This window comes from Dasypus novemcinctus, chromosome 21 (assembly GCF_030445035.2).
Source record: "Dasypus novemcinctus isolate mDasNov1 chromosome 21, mDasNov1.1.hap2, whole genome shotgun sequence".
NCBI classification, from domain to species: Eukaryota; Metazoa; Chordata; class Mammalia; order Cingulata; family Dasypodidae; genus Dasypus; species Dasypus novemcinctus.
The window spans coordinates 13,419,834-13,435,827 of NC_080693.1; the positions used below are offsets into that span (position 1 = coordinate 13,419,834).

General features: G+C 63.2%; 1 protein-coding gene across 1 annotated transcript in view; it reads left to right on the top strand.

Annotated features, from left to right (window-relative positions):
- The window catches only part of MPRIP (myosin phosphatase Rho interacting protein), a 129,968-nt gene that overhangs the window by 101,084 nt on the left and 12,890 nt on the right, over nucleotides 1–15,994 (top strand). Inside the window, 5 exon segments of the mRNA XM_023584980.3 lie at nucleotides 2,267–2,376; nucleotides 5,090–5,648; nucleotides 7,346–7,462; nucleotides 10,892–13,285; nucleotides 13,287–14,723. Coding sequence (XP_023440748.2) covers nucleotides 2,267–2,376; nucleotides 5,090–5,648; nucleotides 7,346–7,462; nucleotides 10,892–13,285; nucleotides 13,287–14,723 — 4,617 coding nt within the window.

The window sequence follows — 15,994 nt, forward strand, 5'->3', positions numbered from 1 at the left end:
GGGTGGACTAGATGCCGGGTGCTCTGCTCCCAGGGCTGCATGCTGGGCCGTCTCCCACGTGTTGCTGGTGACGCCCTTGGCCCCCGGTCCCCCTGGGTGGACTAGATGCCGGGTGCTCTGCTCCCAGGCTGCATGCTGGGCCGTCTCCCACGTGTTGCTGGTGACGCCCTTGGCCCCTGGTCCCCCTGGGTGGACTAGATGCCGGGTGCTCTGCTCCCAGGCTGCATGGCTGGGCCGTCTCTCACATGTTGCTGGTGAAGCTCTTGGCCCCCGGTCCCCCTGGGTGGACCAGGTGCCCGTGCTCTGGCTGTCTGGGCTGCTTGCAGAGCCCTCCTGCCCGCCCCAGCTTGGCTGGCAGGCCCTGCTGAGGGGGAAAGAACCGTAGCAGGGGCCAGCTCCTGTCTCCAGCACTTCCAGCCTCGCTGTTACCGCGTCATTTCCTGTGACGAGGCCGTGGTGTGAACCATGCCAGGACCGTCCAGCCCCCTCGTGAGGCAGCGGCATTGTTGGATCAGCTGTGCTCCCAGCTGCACTCGCTGCCCGTCCAGTCGCTCCTCCCTTACCTCTTAGGGGGCTTGCCCTCTGGCCCGACACCTCCAGGAGGCCCTGGACACACCTGCCGAGGAGGGAGGAGGGTGCGGCTGCCTTGGTGTGGAAGGGAGGCCTTCCAGAGGAGAGGGCGTTCAGCCTGGCACAAACGTGGTGGGTTCAGGGACGGGCAGCCACCCCGAATGGCACTGCAAGGAGGTAGGAGCCCCAAGTCTGTGTCCCGAGGTGGTGGAAGGTGCCGGGCAGTACCAGCGGGCAAGAGACAGCTGTGTGAGGAAGATGCGCCCAGCAGGATGTGCGGCACAGCCAAGCCGGGCGAGGCTGGCCTGGTGGGCCGAGGGAGGAAGGAGAGGCTGCAGAGGGCAGCGGAGAGCACCTGGCACGGCGGGTGGTGGGAGGACAGAGGGCCTTTCACTGGTGTTGGGGAAGAAGGGGTGGCTGCACAGGCGGTGACAGGCAAGCCAAAGGTAGCTTCAGGTAGGCGGTGACCAGCACGGAACTAGAACTGGGGTGAGAGCTGAGCCAGAGGTGAGAAGTGAGGTGGGGAGAGAGCCTCAGCCCCCTGAGCAACGCCCACCAGGGCGGAGAGGGGTGGCCAGCCGCAGAGGCAAAGGCCTCCGTGTCGGCCTGGGGCCGCACAGCAGGCCCCTTACTGTGTGCGGCCAGGCCAGGGGAGGGGGCGGCCAGGCCGGGCCGGAAGTGCACCGTCGACCAACCCGCGGGCTCGCGCCCTGGCCTGGGCTCGCTGGCGCCTGCCCGGACTGTCTTGTCTTTCTGATGCACCTCCTCATTAGCTGTGTTGGCTCCAGGGTCTGTGCGAGCAGGCTGGGCAGCACCCGGTCAGATGAGGCGGACCACCCACCTTCGATTCCTGCCCACTCCCCCAGCTCGAGCTGGGCAGGGCCGCTCAGAGTCCCATGATAGTGTCCCAGTGGCACACGTTCCTGTCTCTCCCTGGCCCTTCCCGCCAGCCTCCCGGCAGCTCCCTGGGCCCCCCTCTGCTCCTGTCTGCAGACCCAGCAGGCGTCAGGCCAGTCCCCACTCCTGTGGCCTGCCCTGCCACCACTTGTCCAAGCTGGGGGCCAGGGCCAGTCCTGGAGGCTTCTCTCTTCCGTCCCCACCCCCACCACAGCCCCCGCCGAACCCCCTGCCTTGTCTCTGCACAGCAAAGCAGGCCCCCAGTCGGGCCCCCGCCTGCCATGCTGCCCTCCCTGCCCAATCCCCGCCCACCAGCCTGACCCCTGGCCTCTGCCCCGACCTCCGCACATCACACGTGTGCAGGTGTGCTCCCAGGGCCTGTGCCCTTGCACTCACCTGGCACGTGCCCACTCCCCACCACCTCCACGCCAAGCCCTCTGAGCCCCTGCTGAAGGCAGGCTCGGGTCACTGACCAGCCTTCCCTGTCCCGCCCGTGTGCCTCGGTGGGAGGGACGGTGGGCACCTCTGTGCTCAGCCGACCCCGAGCGGGTGTGCAGTGAGTGGCGGCTGAGAAAGGAGATGCCTGGTCAGCTGTTACTATGGAAACACGCACATGCAGGCCTTGGCATCGCCATGGTCCCCCCACGCCCCCTCCCCGGAGAGCCTGCGCTCGGCTGTGGGCCTCCCCAAGGGGCTCTGGCCATCTCCAGGAAGGCGTTTTCCCAGAGGTGGGGAGGCAGCAATCCTGCTTAGGCGACAGCCCCGTCCTGCCCCTGATGCCGGCTTGTGTTCTGTGCAGACCAAGGAGGGCGAGTTCACCCTCTCGGCCATGACATCTGGGATCCGGCGGAACTGGATCCAGACCATCCGGAAACATGTGCACCCGGCCACCGCGCCCGACGTGACGAGGTGAGATGGGCGAGGTCGCCCGCGAGGCAGCTCTGGCTGTCGGCCCTGCTTCCTCCCTGCTCTCGGTGGGGCGGGTGGGCTGCGCTCCGGATCCTGGACAGGAAGCTCAGAGTCGGTTCCAGCCTGGCTCTCCTATGCCCCTTTGCGCCCCCGCTCCCTAGCCCTGCCCCACTTCCTGGTGGCCTTCTGGCGACGCTGCTTCAGGCTGGAGGCTCCCCTCGGGGCCTGGCCGCCAGGAGCTGCCTGCCAGGCTTGCCCGCCCACCGCCAGCTCGGGCTGGGTGTGCGCTTCCGCCTTCTCATCTTTGTCAGTTTTGGCGTCTGCCTGGGTCGGGAGCCCCCTGGTGCTGGCACTCACGGGCCGCCAGCGTGCTGCTTTTTCTTGGTCGTCTTTTTGCCTCACCCCTGCTTCTGTTTGATTTCTGTGCAACCAGGACAAACTTCCCTTTGACACTCTCGGTGCTGAAGCCCCAGCTGGAAAGCTGTGTTCTCTCCTGCCTTAGCGCTCTGTGGTTCGTATCGCTCATGGCTCACTGCATGCCTCTTGCCTCCTGCCCTAGGGTCAGGGGCCTGCTCGTCTCCACTGCCGAGGAGAGGGTCCGCTTTGTCGGGCAGGTTCTTGGTGGCTCGAACTCCGCTGCCCAGACCACAAGGCTCTGGGTCCTTTGTGGCTTAGAGAACCTCATGCTTCATCTTTCAGACCAGGGGGTTTGCACTTGTCAGAAAGTGGGTCCTCGCAGTAGAGGGCGAGCGGAGCCGTGGCCGGAGTGCCCCTCACCACCTGCAGGTGACCCACCCCTTAGCTGGCGGGAGCCCTCCTCAGACCCAGCGCAGACCTCCCTGGCAGGAAGTAAGCGGAGGAGGTCTACATTAAGTCCGTCTCTTCAGCTCCTCCTCCCCGTGGCATCCCCTGCTCACTCCTTAATTTAGCCACTCCGCGGAATGTTCTGCTGTTCTCGCAGTAGGTGCAGAAGACGGCAGGGGGGTGCCTCCTTCGTGGGCAGAGCGCATTCTCTGCACGCATCAAGGGACACGCACACCTGGGCCCAGCTTTTGCCTTCACGGCGGCCGGGTGTTCTGGGCCCTTCGGTGTGGATGGGCTGGAGGAGGCACGAGCTTCCTGCCCTTAGGGCGGGGCAGCCTGGAGGAGCCAGGCTCTCCCCCGGGGCCAGAGGGCCCGCACTGGCCCTGCTGCTTCAGCAGGTGCCGAGAACCCCGGGGAGGACGCTCGTCTGCGGCAGCGGGGTCCCCACGTGGGAGCCGCGGAGCAGAGCCCACTCTGAGCTCAGGATGGGGACTGCCCTCTTCAGAGGCCCGTTTTTTGAGCAGCGTGGCTCATCTAGAGATGGGAACTTGTGCATCCTGCTGGTCTGAAGCTCTTGGGTTTCGGTTAATCGACTGCCAGGGAGCAGATCGCGCCGTTTCCCTTTCCCTTCCGTGTGCCTCAGGTTCCTCTCCCATGGGAACACAGGTGCTCCCTGGACTTCCTCCCTCGACCCTCGCGCTCCCCACTGGCTTCCCCTCACCTCCAAGGGCTGGGCGAGACCAGAGACCACACTCTAGAGCCCTGAACCGCTTCCAGCCTGCCCCCAGCATCCTTGCCAGAGCACCAGGAACGGGGCCCCTGCCCCACCCACAAGGGCCTTTTCAGGGATCTCTGCTTTGGCAGATCAACCAAAGGCCTGGCTCTTTGGGCAGACACAGCTGCGCACTAGGGCCCACCGCCAGGCGGGCAGAGCTGCCCTCAGGTGGGACCTGCCTGGGCAGCCACGCTGGCATCTGGGCATCTTCAGCCCTCCTTTCACCTCCCGCCCCCTCGGCTGCCAAGTGACTTGGCCTGGCGTGTCCCCTGAGCCATCCTACTGGCTTTCACTGTGCGCCGTCTGTTCCTGGCAGCCAGAGTGGTTCTCTAAAACGCGAATCTGAGGGAGTCCCTTCCCTGCTGAATTTTTTTTTTAGATTTATTTATTTCTCCCCTACCTGTCATTTGCATTTGCTGTGTTTGTTCATTGTGTGCTCGTTGTCTTTATAGGAGGCACCAGGAACTGAACCTGGGACCTCCCATATGGGAGAGAGACAATCACTTGAGCCATCTCTGCTCCCTGCTTTATTGCATGGCTCATTATGTTTTCCTCCTTGTGTCTCTTGCAGTATCATTTTGTATCAACTCGCCACACCAGCCCGTTACATTAGTTCACTATCTGCCCTCACATGTGGTAGGCGGGAGCTCAGTCGCTTGAGCAACGTCTGCTTCCCCCATTGGATTTTAAAATCCTTTGAGTTTCTGAGAGGCTACTTGCCTGCATTCTGTCTCCGTTTCCAGGATGGGGACCCCTGGAGCTTGCCTCACTAAGGCTTGAAGGCCAGGCCTGTCAGAGCCTGGGCAACAAGGCCCTTACCATATCCCTCGCCACAGCATCTGTTGGGTCGAGGGGACCCCTGCCCACCCAGTGTCACAGGCTGGGCCCTTTTCCCTTCCCCACTCCAGCCAGAGCAGGTGTGGGTTCTCCCCAAGGAGGCGAGCCTGCCTGCCCGTGGCGGGCCCAGCAGGCAGACCTAGCAGGCAGTGAAGGCAGCCGTGAGCTGGGCCGCCCTCACCCTGCCAGGCTCGACAGCCCCGGCAGCACCGTGTCGGCACAGGCAGGCGGGCTGGGCGTGGCCGCGCCGAGAGCCACACCTGACAGGCGCTCCCTCCCCGCTCTCCCACCCCGCAGCTCCTTGCCAGAGGAGAAGAACAAGAGCGGCTCATCCTTGGAGAGCAGCCCGAGGCCAAGTGAGAAGCAGGAGGTGGGCCCAGGGGAGCCGGAGGCCGAGCAGAGGAGAAGCCGCGCCCGTGAGCGGAGGCGGGAGGGGCGCTCCAAGACCTTCGACTGGGCGGAGTTCCGTCCCATCCAGCAGGCCTTGGCTCAGGAGCGGGCCGGCGCCAGGGCGGAGCCCGGGCACCCCGAGGCCGAGCCCGGCGAGCTGGAGCGGGAGCGCACGCGGCGGCGCGAGGAGCGCCGCAAGCGCTTTGGGATGCTGGACGCCCCGGACGGGCCAAGCGTGGACGACACGGGCCTGCGGATGGACGTCGACCGCAGCCCCGGGCTGCCAGTGGCCACAGACCTCAAGGCTCCGAGCGTCCACGTGGAGATCGAGCAGCGGTGGCACCAGGTGGAGACCACGCCTCTCCGGGAGGAGAAGCAGGTGCCCATCGCGCCTCTGCACCTGCCCTGCGAGGACGGGAGCGGCCGGCTTCCCACACACGCGCTCACCGCTTTGCTGGAAAAGGAGGTAATGGGTTTGGTCTCGGCCTGGTGGCTCTCAGCCCCTTGTGTGGGGGGGTGCCTGCCCCCTGCACCCAGCACAGGCTCCCCACACACCTCCTCCACCTGGCGTGGCCCTGAGTAGACACAGGCCTTCCCTCTAGTACAGCCTGGGGCAGAGAGGCCCCAGTAGGGCCTCGGCGCCGGGAAAGTACTGGGGGACAGGAAGGCCTGCAAGAGCTCACCTTGCAGTGGGGTGCTGTTCGGCATTGAGCTGGGGGTTGCTTGCCCCTCCAGGCCATGGCCCGGGCCTTGTGGGGGGCGGTCGGGTGCAGGGCTCCCATCCGCGTGGAGCGGCCAGGGATCAAACAGGTGAAGCTGGAGGAACAGGCAAGTCGGATGCTTTCGCTGGGGTCCTGGAGCCAGGCTGGGTTTCAAGGCTGCAAGATGCCCTGGGGTGGCACGGGGTGGCTGCACACATTCGGGCAGCTGCGAGCCCCCTGGGCTGGGCAGTTGCCGCTGCCGGGTTGGGGAAGGGGGTCTTCACATGGTTATAGACACATTGCGAGCTTCATTCAGCTCATGGCAGCTGGCACCACCCTGTGCTGGCTCCTCGGGCATCGGGAGCAGGAGGCAAGCGCTGGCCCCACATTGGTCACATGTCACAGGCTCGGGGGGAGGCCCGAGCAGGGCACACAGGTCTCCCCAGGGAGCTGCCCACTGGGGTGTGCTCGGCTCCTCAGGTCTTCTCCCACGTCGTGAGCCTTCAGAGGCCTCCCCTATGGTTATCTCCAGCGCTTTCATCTTTCCACCACCACACTTGAAGTTTTCTGTTTTCACTCCTGTTAGACAAATAAAATTAATAACTAATAAGATAAAGGCAAGATCAATAGAATAATAGTTCAGGTCCACATTCTCTAATGTTATCCAAATGGACCAGACATTGGGTCACAAGTTTGGTTTTAAAAGGCGATCTCAGCTGTCTTCAGCTGAGAGGTGGTTATTAAATAGCCAGTAAAGCTGTAGCTATTCTGGGGAAGAAAAAAAAAAAAGGTGATCTCGGGGTGTCAGTCAGCCTTTCCGTGTTCTGACACCAGCACCCCCATCCCGCCAGCAGCCCCACCTCACCATCCCCTTCCTGGGACTGCCTGGCACCGATGGGGGCTGCCGTCCCTGCAGGCAGCGGGGAGGTGTGGCCACAGCCCGGCTCAAGGGGGCACCTGGGAAGTCAAGGTGTGTGTGGGGAGGAGCTGGCTGGGCCGGCGGGTGCATCCAGTCTTTGGAAGGGGAAGAGTGAGATAGTGCGCTCCCCCGCAGCCCTGCTCACTCAGGACATCTCCCCGCCACCTGCCTGCACGGCCCCTAGGGGCCCCTGGGTAGCTTCGGCCTGCCTGGCTGCAGAGAGGTCAGGGAGGGGCCGCCGGCTGGGGCTTCCTGCCCGCACAAGCGCAAAGCCGCTTCCTGGCGGGGTTCAGCGCCCTCCCCAGGAGCGCCCTTGCCACCGAGGTGTCGCAGGGGCGGGTGCTTGCGCAGCTGGCATGTGAACAGGTGTGGGTGACGGAGCTGGGTGGCCGGGGTGGGCGGCCAGGGCCGCCTGTGGCCTGGGTGGGGCCTTTAGCACGCAGGCGCCTGGAAGAGCCTCGGCGAGGAGAGGGTGCGCTGTGCGCCACCACCCAGGGCAGCTGTGCTCTTACGTGCTCACACACCTGTGTCTTTTTGCAACAGTTGGAACAGAGCCAGAAGGAGGCCTCTGACCTTCTGGAGCAGAACCGGCTTCTCCAGGACCAGCTGCGTGTGGCTCTGGGCCGGGAGCAGAGTGCTCGGGAGGGCTACGTGCTGCAGGTAGGGGCGGGCCACGGGCCCGGGGCTGGTGGGGATGCGCAGGCTGTGCTGGCGAGCGCGGCCCGGATGCAGCAGGCACACTTTGGGGTTGTGTTTCCCTCCTAGGCTGATGTTTTGGGTATCTGCCCAGAACTCCAGGTTTAAAAGTTTTTACAGGTAAAACTGTTTGAAGTCTTTCAGGTTACCCAGTGTACACTGATCATAAACGCCACACATCCATACTTTGCTCCGAATTGTTTGACGTAGCACCGGGCCCATTTCACGGATGGGGTTCTGAGGGGCACAGAGGCTGGGGGCCTTCGGCAGGGCCACAGCACGTTAGCCGCAGAGCCAGCACTGGGCCCTACGCCTGGCCTCTCCGGGCTGCGCGAGCTGGCAGCTCCACTTCTTACTTCCCACCTAGGCTGAAGTGCTGGGGGAAATGGGCGCCCCAGCCTTGAGCAGCCAGCCCGGCCTTGGGGGTGAGGCAGCAGCCCCTCTGGCCACTAGGCTGCCTGGCCTGCAGGGTCCTTGGGGCAGCGGAGCGAAGTGTGGGCCCAGCGGCAACCAGCCTCTGCCACGGGCCCTGATGCCGGGCACAGGTGGGCGGGTTCCATCCCCACAAAAGGCCCACGAGTGCTCAGGAGATCGCAGCAGCCTGCGAGCCAGGCTGGACCCGCAGGTTCATGGGACCAGGAGGTTTGGGAATGCTGCCACTGAGTCAGGCTGTTTGCCGATGGGTCCCAGGCGTTCTCAGGCTGGGCTTCCTCGAGGCTGGTAGCCAGGCACACACGTGCACGCCCTCGTCCCTGGCATCTCAGGCATTCCCAGGCCATGCAGCTGTGTGGCCAGGGAGCACCCAAGCCAGAAGCCTGGCCCACCAACACGGAGACCAGGACCTCTGAGCAGCAGCATCTCAGCCCTGGCCCCAGCTCCCCCTTCTGCCTCTGCCCCCAGCCGCTGCCACCTGGCAGAATGGAGCCAGGTCCCCTGCCCTGGGGGACTCAGGGCCCCTGGGAAAGCGAGCATGCTCCCCAGGGTCCAGGTGCCATCCCCGTGCCGGGAGGCCGCCGGGAGCCACCACGGCCCTGCCATCCGGGGCCAGCATGCTCCTGGGAGGGCCAGAGAAGCGCAGGGCAAGGCGCGGCAGTCACAGCACGAGAGCTTAAGGTCTCCGGAAGCCGAGGCATGGCCTTCGGTTCAGAGCCCGGGTTCCTGACCAGCAAGCGCCCCGCCCCGTGGCGTCCGCCCCTGTGTCTGCACAAGCCTCGACCAGGCCCTCTGGGGCCTCCGGCTCTGGAAGACCCGGCCTCCGATGCCTGGGCGCTGTCCAGACCGCTGTGCCCTAGGTCCGCAGTTGCTGTCCCTGCAGCATGTGCCCTGGGCTCAGCGCTCTCTCCACTGGATTCTACCTCTTTACCTCTTTCCATTCTTTTTCTGTGGGTACATTTTCCTTTTTCCTTGCCCATGCCTCTTTTTCCCTTGGCTTTTTTTTTTAAAAAAAACATGTATTTTCCCCCCTTCCCCTCGCCACCCTGCTGTTTTTGCTGTCTGTGTCCATTCTGTGTGGTCTTCTGTGTCTCTTTCTCTTTCTGTCTTATCGTTCTCCTCTGAGATTCACCAGGATTCGATCCTGGGGACCTCTGATGTGGAGAGAGGTTCTCTGTCAATTGCACCACCTCACTTCCTGGTCTCTGCTGTGCATCACCTTGACTCTCTTTTGTCTCTCTTTTGTTGCCTCATCATCTTGCTGCGTGACTCACTTGAGCGGGCACTGGCTCACTGCACGGGCACTGCGCTTGCCGTGCGGACACTCAGCTTGATGCGTGGGCACTGGCTCACCAGTGTGGGCACTCACGTGGGTGCTCGGCTCATACGTAGGCACCCACACGGGCTCTGGCTCACCACACAGGCATGCTTTCTCTTCCTCTTTTTCACCAGGAAGCCCCAGGATTGAAGTGGGTCCTCTCGTGTGGTAGATGGAGGCCTTAGCTCTTGAGCCACATCTGCTTCCCTCTCCCTCAGCTTAACTGCAGCCTGGCTCCTCGGAGCATTTCCTCCTTCCCCCTTCAGCCTCACTGCTTTCCATGCCTGCCTCTCGGGCCCAGGAGCCAGTGACAGAGGTGGTAATGGCCTCTTGTGCACGTTGGGTTCTGAAGGCCTGCTAGGTCATTTTGGCAGCCTCCAGGTTGGGAAAGCACCTTTATGACAAACTTTGGTCGGGCCTTCACCCTGCCCACTTCAAACCCAGTAGAAAAGATGCCAGCTGCAGCATGTGCACACTGCTGAGGGAAGGACCTGCCTTTGGGGAGCTTGCTGGGCCTGCATGGAGGCCCCTGTCCCCACTGGGAGCTGCTTCCCAGCAGGTGACAACGTGCTGGCGTTAACTGCCCCGTGAGTTGTGGAGCGATGTACTCAGAAGTGAGCAGGCAGCCTGTGTGTCAGAGGGACCCCAGGGTGCCGGGCGCTCTGCTGGGGGGGTGGGTGCCTCCCCGACTATGCCAGGAGGAGACCCTTACGTGGTCTGGATGCGGAGCGCGGGGGTGGCAGGACAGAACTGAGTGTCACATCTGTGGCTTCCCCGCCAGCAGAGCGAGAGCCAGCCACGGGCAGGCCAGATTCTTAGGTTGGGCTGTTTTCTCATCCGTGTTTCTGTTTTTTCCCTCCCTGAAATATATTAGTTTTGTCTATTTAGCATGTCTTTTGGTTTGGGGCGTTTTGGTTCTGTTGTTTGGTTTTGTTTGCATTATTTTTGCTCGCTTCACCTTTCTGATTTCCAGTTTCACAGAGGTTTGTTTGTTTTGTTGATTATCCTTTATTACCACAGTTTCCGTTTTCCCCTCATTTGTCTTCCTGCAGGTGGAGATTAGATCCTCCTGTCTCTGTAGCGGATTGGATACACTTCCAAAGGACAGTGTTTCAGGTGTCGCCCCCTGACATCTCCCAGCTGTCCCCTTCCTTCCTTCTCCTCCCGTCTTAGAAGGAAGTGACTTGGCTTGCCTGCACCCTGCACCCTGCGCTTTGTTAGGATTCATTGTCTGGAACCACGTACTTCGTAAAACAAACAAACCAGTGCCAACCCCCTGGCCCTGCCCCTTGTCTTCCCTGCCAGTCGGGCGTCCCCCTGTCCTGCAGTCTTTGTTTTGCTCAGCAATATGTTCCATTATTCAGTTTTGTTTGGCTTATTTCTCCTAGAAGCTGTTTACTTAGTGCTGTCTAGATGTTGTCGTGCGTGTTTCCTAATTTACCTGGAAGATTATCCCCAAAATCGAAATGATAATGTTATTGGTTCTCTTTTAATGGAAAAAAAACAAAACAAAACATTGTGCAAAGGATAAAAGGCAAAACTGCCCAAGGAGCTTTCCTGTGGTTGATCCTGGCCAGAGGTGTGACACTCAGAACTGGGAGGCCAGAGTGTTACTAACCTAGTGTTTAATCGGTTTTTTTAAGACTGAAGTGCCCACCTCCCCATCGGGGGCCTGGCAGAGGCTCCACAAAGTCAACCAAGACCTTCAAAGTGAGCTCGAAGCCCAGTACCAGCGCCAGGAACTCGTCGGGCAGCAGATCCAGGCCCTGAAGCGCAGCTACGGCGAGGCCAAGGGCGTGATCCGCCACCACGAGACAGAGATCCGGAGCCTGCAGGCGCGGCTGGGCAACGCCGCGGCCGAGCTGGCCATCAAGGAGCAGGTGCTGGCCAAGCTCAAGGGCGACCTGCAGCTGGAGAAGGACAAGGTCCGGGAGCAGCTCGAGGAGTGGCAGCACAGCGAGGCCCGGCTGAGCGGCCAGCTGGAGGTCAGCGAGCAGCAGCTCAAGGGCGCAGAGGCCCTGCTGCTGGAGAGGACGCAGGAGCTGCGCGGCCTGGAGGTGCAGCAGGCGCTGCAGAGGGACCGGCAGAAGGAGGTGCAGCGGCTGCAGGAGCGCGTCGCCGAGCTCAGCCGGCAGCTCGGCGCCAGCGAGCAGGCCCAGCAGCTGATGGAGGAGAAGCTGCAGCAGAACTACGGGCTGCTGCTGGAGAGCTGCGAGAAGGAGAAGCAGGTGCTGCTGCGCAGCCTGAAGGAGCTGGAGGACAAGGCCAGTGCCTACGAGGACCAGCTGCAGGGCCACGTGCAGCAGGTGGAGGCCCTCCAGAAGGAGAGGCTGAGCGCCGAGCTCCAGGGCAGCGAGGCAGCGCGCCGGCTGGAGGAGCAGCTGGAGGCCAAGGAGGCCAGCGTCCGCCAGCTCGCCACGCATGTGCAGGGCCTCCGGGACGAGCGGGACCTGAGCAGGCAGCGCGTGCAGGAGCTGACCGAGCGCGTCGCCGTGTCCGACGGGGACCTGGCCGAGCTCCGGGAAAAGCTGAGGGGGAGGGAGGCAGACTTCCAGAGGCTGGAGCACGCCTACCGGGAGGTGTCGGGCCGGCTGCACAGCCTGCACGCCCGGCTGCGGGAGAAGGAGGAGGAGCTGGCACACATCAAGGCGCTGCACGAGAAGGCGCTGGGCAGGAGGGAGCAGGGCCTCCAGGAGGCTTTGGTTAAAATGGCCACCCTGGGCAGCAGCCTTGAGGAAGCGGAAGTCCAGCTCCAGGCAAAGGAAGAGGTCTTGAAATTGGCAGATGAGTCTTCCAAGGACCCAGAGGAGCCTCCGGCCACCCTGGGAGTGGAGGATGAGTACATCTCACACTTTGGCCAGCAGCCCCAGGCCGTGGGGACACCCCCAGGCTTCCCGCACCCCAGGCTCGAGGATGAGGATGCGGGGGCTGACCTCCAGGAGGGACGCGAGGGTGGCAGCCCCAGTCGGGAAGACGGCACAGCTCCCCTGAAGCCAGCGGACGTACCCGACAAGGAGGGACTTCCGCACAGCGCCACCCGGCAGGACCAGGCAGTCCCCGGGGCTAAAAGGCAGAGAATCCGCTTCTCCACGATCCAGTGCCAACGATACATCCACCCCGACGGGTCAGAGAAGGCCTGGACCAGCAGCACGTCTTCCGACACAAGTCAGGACCACTCCCTCTCAGAGGAGAGCATGTCGTCGGAGCCTGCCCCCAGCACACTCCCTGGAGCTGGCGACTCGGAGATGTATCTCTCCGTCATACACTCCCTGGAGACCAAGCTCTACGTCACCGAGGAGAAGCTCAAGGACGTGACAATGAGACTGGAGGGCCAGCAGGGCCAGAGCCAGGAGGCCCTGGCCGTGCTGCACCACCAGTGGGCCGGCACCGAGGCGCAGCTCCGCGAGCAGCTGCAGGCCAGTCTGCTCCAGGTCACCACCCTGGCCTCCCAGTTGGAGCAGGAGAGACGGGAACGGGCACGGAGAGTCGGAAGTCACTTTGGGGAGCTCGAGGGCTTCCAGAGAAGGAACAGTCAGGCCCTAACTTGCTTAGAAAACTGCCGAGAGCAGCTGCGCTCTCTGAGGGCCGGTGGGGAGGACGAGCCAGGCGCCAGCGGGGCCTCCCTGGCCAGCATAGAGAGCTTACTGCTCGATGCTGCGCAGGTCTTGCAGGCCCCGTCGGCTCCTACAGACAGCACAGCCCAGGCACGGCTGGAGGAAGGAAGCGCGGTAGGCGAGGGGATGTCAGCCTCTCAGCAGCAGCCCCCAGAGCCTGCCTTCACGGAGCAGGAGCAGCGGAGGCTCCTTTCCGAGCAGATAGCTCTGGAAGCCGCGCTGATAAATCAGATAGCAGACTCTCTGAAAAATACCACGTCCGACATGTCCAGTGTTCTCCAAGAGATCTCTCAGTCAGGAAAGTCGCCACTGGAGTCTGAAAGTGCCATGGCCCATCCTGGCACTTCAGCTGACACCTTGGCAAAGAAGCTGCTGGTGGACAGTGAGTTTTGGAGCCAGGTAGAGGCGCTGAGTAAGCTCCTCGGGGGTACCAGGAGGAGAGGTGGCCAGCTCGCCTGAAGAGGGGCGGCCGGACTTCCCCCGGGCCCTGGTCCCCACACTGGCGGACGCGGCACTGATCAGGGCAGAGCTCAGCTTCGTCACCCAGTCATTCCACCAGAGATTGAGGAGTGTGCAGGAAAGCCTCCGAGGGACCAGGACGGCCCTCCAGCAGCACAAGAGCCTGCTGGGGGAAATCCTGGGAGCTTACCAGACTCCAGAGTTCGGGCGAGTGATGCAGCAGGTATCAGAAGCCCTCAGGGTCCCGGCAGGCATTGGGGAAGGTCCGCAGCCATCCTGGGACTTGAGCCCGGCAGAAGGCCCTAGTCCAGACCCAGACGGCTCCCAGGCACCCTCCTGTCCGTCCGCCCCGGGCACTGGGGCGCTCGTTGCTGTTCAGGAAGAACTTGCCGAGCAGCTGAAAGAAAAGGCCAGCCTGTTAGGCGAGATCGCTGCGGCGCTGGCATCGCTGCCTCCTGGGGGACCGTTCCATGGTTTTCAGAAGCTTCTCGAGGCCTCCCACGGCCTCGCCCACCATGCCTGCTCAGGAGGCCTCGGCCAGTATTCCTCGCTGTTGGTTCAAGATGCGGTTGTTCAGGCCCAGGTGTGCTACGCAGCCTGCAGAATCCGGCTCGAGTATGAGAAGGAGCTCCAGCTCCTCAGGGACACCTGGCGGAGCAGGGACGCCTCGTGCCGGGAGCACGCGCGGGCTCTGGACACCCTGCGGGAGGAGTACGAAGCCCTGCTGCAGAAGCAGAAGAGCGAGTACCTGGAAGTGATCGCCATCGTCGAGCGGGAGAACGCAGAGCTCAAGGCCAAGGTGTTGCAGCTGGACCACCAGCAGAGGCAGCTGGAAGAGGCAGAGAACAGGCACAGCGAGAGCATGTTTGCCTTGCAGGGGAGGTACGAGGAGGAGATCCGGTATGTCGTGGAGCAGCTGAACAGAACAGAGAGCACCCTGCAGGCTGAGCGCAGCCATGTGCTCAGCCAGCTGGACGCCTCCGTTAAGGACAAGCAGGACATGGAGAGGCACCACGTGGAGCAGATGCAGACGCTGGAGGACAAGTTCCAGCTCAAGGTGAAGGAGCTGCAGACAATCCACGAGGAAGAGCTGAGGACCTTGCAGGAGCATTATTCTCGGAACCTGCAGTGCTGGCAAGAAACCCTCCACCACCAGAGGCAGCCCCCAGACGCCCTGCCGGCCCCCGCTCTCCCCGGCAGCCTCCAGCTGGCCTGTGGCCAGCCCGCCGAGCAGCCCGGCACCGCTGCCCGGGGGGCCGACCCCACCATGGGGCTGCGGGAGCGCATCCAGGAGCTGGAGGCCCAGACCCACGTCATGCGCGAGGAGCTGGAGCACCGGGGCCCGGATGGCAGTGCCGCCACGCTGCGGGAGAAGTACCAGAAAGACCTGGAGAACCTCAAGGTTAATCCCAGTGCGCCTGGCGCTCCCCGGGCAGGGGTGGGGGCTGGTGCTGGTGCTGCTGGGCCGGGCCTCTTGGTTCCAGAGCCAAGGGAGTTCTCATGGCCCTGCGGCCTCGCCGGTTCCCGTCCCCAAGGCCGAGGACCAGCAGGCGGTGCTGCAGAGAAGGCGCCCCGGCCACCACGGCCTTGTGCCCATCCACGGAGGCTCCTCCGCTGAGCGGCCGGAGCCTCGTGGGCCCGAGCAGCCTCTGCATTCCCATCCTGCCCTCTCCCACCGCTCCCGCCAGGCCCAGCGTGACCCCAACCTGACGCCTCTGCCCCGGGCAGGTCTGCGAGGCTCAGGAGAGGCGCCGGGTGAGGGCAGGCTCCTGGGGGGTGGAGGGGGCAGTTTTCTTCTCGCTCTTCTCAGAGCGGGGGGTGGAGGGTTTCCGCAAAGAGGAGTATCTGCAAGGCAGCGCGAAGAGTCAGCCTCCTGTCCACCCCTGTCCTCGGGCTGGCGTTGGCCTGGCCATCTGCATGCAAAGGGCTTTCTCACCAAACACGGCTTTCAGCTGCCCACAGGCCCTGTTTCAGGAGCTTGGGCGGTAACCTTCCCCGGCCCCGATTTGCCCCACGAACGCTCTGCCCCCTCGGGCAGAACCCCGGGCCCCCGCACACAGAGGTGGCCCGGGGTCTCCCACCACCCCCACCCCATGCACAGGCTGCTCGGATCTTTCTTCCGAAGCTTCCTGCCTTCACCCTCTTGGCGTCACCCTCTTGAACGTCACCCCGTTGGACTCAAAGGTCTGCCCTCGAACGTCTGCCCCTTTGTCCTTCGCCCGCTTGAAGCTCCACCTGGCGAGTGCCCAGCTCCTTTCCATAGGCGCTTCGTCGCCAGCTGTGCCTTGTGAGATGACGCCTGCCCCCGCCCCGTCCCGCAGGCCAGAGCTGGATCCAGCTCAGGCTCTGGGCTGCCTTTACTCACGGCAGCAGTTGAGCTTCCCCTCCAGCTGGAAGAGAGGAGAAGCGTGTTATGCACCAGCGGCTCATCGTCACCCTCCTTACAATGGTGTCATCAACAGCACCCTCTCGGGGGCACCGAGAAGCCATTTGTTTCTCACTGTTCTTTTCCCAAGTCAGTCAAACCCCTTTAAAAGCTATTATGAGCCGAACAGAGTTCCCAAGGCTGTTTTCCTCCCGTGCAAACCTGGTGGCACCTACGGTGTTGAGGTCAGACGGCACAGGCTCAGTGGGGTCCACCCTGGCCTGTTCGCCTGGAGCGCCCCAGCAGCT